This window comes from Amblyraja radiata, chromosome 49, assembly GCF_010909765.2.
Source record: "Amblyraja radiata isolate CabotCenter1 chromosome 49, sAmbRad1.1.pri, whole genome shotgun sequence".
NCBI classification, from domain to species: Eukaryota; Metazoa; Chordata; class Chondrichthyes; order Rajiformes; family Rajidae; genus Amblyraja; species Amblyraja radiata.
In genome coordinates this window covers 932035-938398 of record NC_046004.1, presented here as the reverse complement: position 1 = coordinate 938398, position 6364 = coordinate 932035, and the positions used below count along the sequence as shown (strand labels likewise).

Here is a 6364-nt window from a genome sequence, read left to right as displayed (position 1 = left end):
CATTTATTGTAGTTAGATCTACTATTTGGAGCTTGGGAAGGGTAAGTAACGAAATGGTTGGTGGGCAAACCTTTTAGCGATTGCTGTACTATTGGCTTCGGGATAGTTTTTGATCGAGACAGGTTGCACTGACCATTTAAAATTCTGAACAGAGACAAGGCTAACTTTGATGGTATTAGGCAATAACTTGTTAAAGTTGATTGGACCAGGTTGTTTTCCGGCAAAGGAACATTGGGTAAGTGGAGTGTGTTTAAAAGTGTGGTGACCAGAGTTGATGACGTCTATGTTCCTGTTAGAATGAGGTGCAAAGCAGGTGGGAATAAAGGAGCTTGGATGACGAACGAAATTGAGGCTCTGGTAAGGCAGAAGAAGTAGACAAGGGACAAGTATAGGAAACCGGGACCAACTCTATCACTCGACGAGTTTCGGGAACTGATGGACCTAATTAAGACATTAACCGATCAGCACTTGCTTTTCCCAATTATTTAGGACATTTGCCATCTCCCGCGGTTGTATACATCGATGACCACACTTTTAGCTGGAATCCTTTCCTCGTAATTTGTTTGCAGAATCCTTTGGGACTTGGCTTTACCATATCTGGCTGTAATATCTCAAGTCCACCTCTTGCTCCCCGTAATTCCATCCCAGATGCACCCATCCTGGTGTGTTCCATGTAACTCTCAAGGCATTCAATTGATATCAGCTGCCGATAACTGACACGCATCCCTTTCTTCTCCTGACCAGAGTTCTCTCGGCCTGCCGACCTCAGTTGGACTGGAGGAAACTAATAGCAATTTACTCACCCTGAACTCTCCCTATCTAACTTTTAAATGCCCCTCCTATTCAACATTTGGAAGTCGCAAGTAGCATCGGAATTAGTCTATTCCCAATTCTCGCCTTTAAATTGATGGTGAGTTCATATTTTCTTTTTAAAACAGAGAATAATAGATACTGGTAACAAGCTCCATCCCATTGACCCTTACCCAACGTCAAATGCCCGCGCGTGTGCGTGTGCGTGTGCGTGTGCGTGTGCGTGTGCGTGTGCGTGTGCGTGTGCGTGTGCGTGTGCGTGTGCGTGTGCGTGTGCGTGTGCGTGTGCGTGTGCGTGTGCGTGTGCGTGTGCGTGTGCGTGTGCGTGTGCTCCTCTGGCACTGGGCAGTGGAAGGCACACGTCGCAATGGGATGAATTTATGTCACACAGACACATTTCTAGTCCAAATGGTAATCAAGATCCCAAATGCGCGAAAATCGGGATTACTGCACTGAGTACTGGGTACCAGCCACCATAGCCCTCTGTTTCCTCTGAATAAGACAATTCCGAATCCGTAAGATCAGGTCATCTTGAACGCCGTACACCTTAGCCGTCTGGATCAGCCTTACATGGGGGCCTTAATAAAAGCCTACCGAATGTCCATGTATACAGCGGAAATTGGAGGAACAGCACCTCATATTCCGTCTGGGGACCTTGCGTCCATATGGCATTAACATTGAATTCTCCCAATTTTGCTAGCCCTTGCTGTCTCCTCCCCTTCCTTAACCCTCTAGCTGTCTCCTCCCACCCTCCCATCCGCCCGCCCTCGGGCTCCTCCCCCTCCTCCCCTTTCCCTTCTTTCTTCCCCCCCCCCCCCCCCCCCCCCCCCCACACACACACACCCCATCAGTCTGAAGAAGGGTTTCGGCCCGAAACGTCGCCTATTTCCTTCGCTCCATAGATGCTGCTGCACCCGCTGAGTTTCCCCAGCAATTTTGTGTACCGTCCATGTATACAACATCCATCTCCCTATCGTCAGAAATCTCCTTTGTGGGAGACCGCTTTTTTGAGCTCCCGCAACGGCAGCTTCTCCCGCTGTAATCGGGAGGTTGAACGCACAAGTAGCCGCGGGCTAACATCGCCCGACGTGGCTAAATGGCCACAGGATTACCATCGTCGCCGGGGGCTTTAAAATCGGAGCCCCAGTTCGCCTAACGCTGCAGTTGGACCGCGGGTGACGAATAAAGGGAAGAGATAAGACTTCCATCACAGTGAGGAGGTGTAAACTATGTTAAGTGTGGGTTTGTTTTTTTTTGTAATGTAAAAATCTGTAGTAAATGTAATTTCGTTCAAACCTAGGTTTGAATGACAATAAATAGCATTCCATTCCATTCCATTATCTCCCATCTTCACTGGTAAATGCTGATCCTGCACGGATCATAAGTCGTTTTGATTTCGACACGTCATCTATGGGCCCCAATTAGGTACATTACGCCAATACTCAGATCTATCCATATTCAAACGAGAGAGAGAGAGAGAGAGAGAGAGAGAGAGAGAGAGAGAGAGAGAGAGAGAGAGAGAGAGAGAGAGAGAGAGAGAGAGAGAGAGAGAGAGAGGATGAGAGAGAGAGAGAGAGAGAGAGAGGAGAGAGAGAGACTGGGAGAGAGGGAGAGAGATGGAGAGAGAGAGAGAGAGAGAGAGAGAGAGAGAGAGAGAGAGAGAGAGAGAGAGAGAGAAACTGCAGATGCTGGTTTACCCCGAGATAGACACAAATTGGTGTGGTAACTCAGTGGGAAAGGCAGAATCTCGGGATAGAAGGGATGGGTGAGGTTTCGGGTCGACATCCTTCTTAAGGTCATGGGAGATGGAGACACAGAGATAAGAAGCGTAAGTTGTGAGAACGACACATCAAAGGGGATGCAGTCAAGGAACATGTAGAATAAATCATTGTTAGCTAGGAGAAGGTGAAAATAAAGCAAAAAGAGATGATGTAATCGGGGACAGTCAGCCTGATCGGAAACAACAGGAAGTGGGAGGGATGGAGAGGGAACGGGTTTGAAGGGGAGGAGGAAATGAATGCACGTTCACGTAACGTACGACAAAGAGAGCGGGGGGGGGGGGCATGTAGATTAATACTAAAGTTGCAGATCATATGGATTCGGGGCAAAATAAATGTTGTGGATATTGATGCTAGAAGAACAACGTGGTCACGTATCAACTCGTCCTGAGTGGGTTTTGCGAGCGCGCTACATGAGAAATATATAGGGATTCGCATGTTATAATACATTGAACATTGGTATAACATTTCATTTCACGAGTCTAACATGCCCGCTCTGGATGGAACCAACTTCACGGAATAGCGCGACATGTGCAAGACGAGATTGAAGGGTGGCGTCATTTCCCAACTCCAGCTCTGGGCAACTAGCGCGCCGGCGTCATGAGTTGAACAATACTCGTTAAATGTGTAAACGCGTTCTTCACCTCCAGCCTGAATTTCCTCTGTGTCATCCCGTAGATACACGAATTGGCGCAGGAGCTGACGTGCGTGAGCAAGACCCCAACTTCATTGGCGATGTAAAATGGGCTTGAGTGATCCCCACCCGCGAAATTCACAGTGACCCGAGTGCAGATGAAGCTAACAGTTACCGTTGTCCACAGCAGGATGAAGGCGCCGGACACGGTGAACAATAAAACGATGGACTTCCGCCTATTCTCCGCCTCAGTGTCCTTGCCAGAGTCCGTCGCCTTCAGGCGGCGACGGACTCTGTTGGCCGCTATGATGTTCCTGACCGTCAGTCCGTTGAACAATACCATTATTAGGATGGGTAGTAAGGGGAGAGAAATTGTACACATCCACGAAAAAACCAGCCACCAACCGGAAATGAAGAAGTCGCGTTTCGGTCGGCACTCCCATTTCACACTATCCACGATGAGGCGTGGCACGTACATGAAGTTAAAGGGAATGAACTTTAAGCAACTTAGCGGCCACAATGATACAATGACCATGACGGCCGTCCTATCCGTGCAATAGGCGAGTCTCAGCTTCGGGCAGCAGATGCTGACAAAACGATCAAAGGTGAAGGACATGGTTAACCAGACAGAATAGTCCAGAGTAACGACCCGTAGGTATATGTTGGATGGACAAATTGCGGTGAGGAAGAGGAAGGAGTTAGGGGTGTAGTACATGTAGATTTTCTCAATTAACACGTGAGCGATGAGAACGAGGAGGTTGGAGATTGCCATCGCAACCATGTACCTGGTGGTTCCTTTAGAGAGCCCGCACTTTCCCCGGTACAGGATCGCAACCGTCAGCATGTTCGCTGGGGGAATAGCAAAGCACAGTGAAATTAATATTTAAATGGAACCACCGATGTAACGGAGTTAAAGCTTTACGATTGAATGTTACGTAGCGCTACAGCCCTTAACGATGCGAGGCTCGTTTTACAGCAATTATCACGTGGCGTTCAATAGAACTTTACGCTGGCGACGGGTTGCAATACAACTTCGTTATTAAAAATAACTTTTTGCCATTCGTAAATCCCAAAATACTCGAGAACTTCTGCCCCTTAACTCTGTTTCTTTACTCGACAAAAATAACATAAAAACAACTGAGTAAAAACGCCGAAAGCCAGGTGGTACTTCACAAAAGTTCCGTTTTAACGCTCGAGCGCCTGCTCCGAGCGGCAATTCCTCTGGTTTGGCAAATTATCAAATTTATCAAAACACAATCAAATCCGAAATAAAAACCGCAATTATTGCATTAATATCGACAGAAAAGGGAATTTGACATAACAAAATGCTTAACATGCATTTCCAATTCAAAGGTGAATCATCAGTATTGGAATTCATGGAATCAGTGGATGAAACTCACGGGGTGGGTGTAATGCAAATATAGTCGCAAATGTATTCCTCTGGACCACTGTAGCGTATTCAAGAGAGAGTTAGATATAGCTAATCGGGCTAACAGAATCAGGGGGATATGGGGAGAAAGCAAGAATAAGGTACTGATTCTGGATGATCAGCCAAGATCATATTGAATGGCGTTGCTAGCTCGAAGGGCCGATTGGCCTAGTCTTGCACCTATTTTCCATGTTTCTATGTCGCCTCACGTTAAAAACAGCTTTATATCAGTAAACTATGTGCAGATGATCCATTTTAGTTCCAATGATCAAAAACACCCTGCACATGTTGCGAGTTTGATTGCACGTTTGACCTAAAAATCCGAGAATGCCCAGAGATTTACATCATATCGGGCATCGTGTGTAGAGAGAAATTAGCTTTCACGTTGAAAGTATTGAAGCAGGGTCTCGACCCGAAACGCAACCTTGTCTCCAGAGATGCTGCCTGTCCCGCTGAGTTACTTCAGCTTTTAAGTCTTTGTGTCAGCTTCTACTCGAGGTCACAGCATCGTCTTAAAAGTTTCACGTTCACGACTTTACAACAGAATACCCAAATAGGATACAACAGAAATTGAAAGAAGCGCTGCCTGAATAAATAAGGCCGTAAATATCATCAAATACCACCTGCACACCGCGCCGACGCTGATACTTTAGCCACCATCACACACCCCCCCCTCCCACACACACACACCGCGCCAACACTGTGTATGTGTGAGCGCGCGCGTGTGTATGTGTGTGCGTGGAGAGAGAGAGAGAGGAGAGAGAGAGAGAGACGAGATGGAGATCGAAGAGAGGAGAATGGCAGCATAGGAGATGGACGAGAGAGGAGAGACGCGAGAGATTGGAGGAGAGGAGAGAGAGAGAGGATGAGAGAGAGAGAGTGAGAGAGAGAGGGAGAGGAGAGATGAGAGCAGAGAGGAGAGAGGGAGAGAGAGAGAGAGAGAGAGAGAGAGAGAGAGAGAGAGAGAGAGAGAGAGAGAGAGAGAGAGCGTGTGTGTAGTTTATTGCATATATATGGTTATGCGGTGTTGTGTGCGCGCGTGTTTGAGTAAGTGTGTGAGTGTATGTGCGTGTGTGTAGATTCGTGTGCGTATGTGGTTGTGCGTTCGATTCATGCATTACTAAGTAATGGAAGTAGAAGTAGGCAATTCAGCACCACGAGTGTACTCCGCCATTCAATCATGTCTCACCTATCTTTCTCACACAAATCAATTCTCCTGCCTTCTCCCCATAATGTCACCATTCCTAACTAAAGTCGTGTCTTTTATTCCGAGGCTGTGCATCTGGTCTTATTCCATCTCGTGGAAACGACGTATTCATATTCAACGTAATCCAGGCCTTTCACTATTAGGTAAGATTCAATAAAGTCTGCCCACATCAGCCCAGTCCCTTCAAACACTCATCATTCGCTCAGAGCCAGCACGTCCCTCCTCAGATATGGTGACCGATACTGCTCTCAATGTGTACGCGCGCGCGTGTGTGTGTGTGTGTGTGTGTGTGTGTGTGTGAGTATGCGTGTGCGTATGTGTGAGCGTGTGCGCGTGTGTGTGTGTGTGTGTGTGCGTGTGCGTGTGTGCGAGAGAGAGAGAGAGAGAGAGAGAGAGAGGGAGAGAGAGAACGCGAGACGGAGAGAGAGGATGCGCCCGGGCGTTCAGCTGGCACCGGGGCACTGGAGAGTGATCGAGAACCGAAATGCGACGGGAAACGGAATCCG

At 47.7% G+C, this 6364-nt stretch overlaps 1 protein-coding gene across 1 annotated transcript; it reads right to left on the bottom strand.

Annotated features, from left to right (window-relative positions):
- Nucleotides 1-3172: 3172 nt before the first annotated feature.
- LOC116968975 (probable G-protein coupled receptor 139) lies at nt 3173-4066 on the bottom strand. Its single transcript, XM_033015955.1, has one exon. It carries the CDS (start codon nt 4064-4066, stop codon nt 3173-3175), a length of 894 nt encoding a protein of 297 aa, XP_032871846.1.
- Between the last annotated feature and the right edge of the window lie 2298 nt (nt 4067-6364).

What these genes read in the sequence shown, in the direction of transcription:
- LOC116968975 (XM_033015955.1), bottom strand. Translation starts at nt 4,066, where the DNA reads ATGCTGACGGTTGCGATCCTGTACCGGGGAAAGTGCGGGCTCTCTAAA.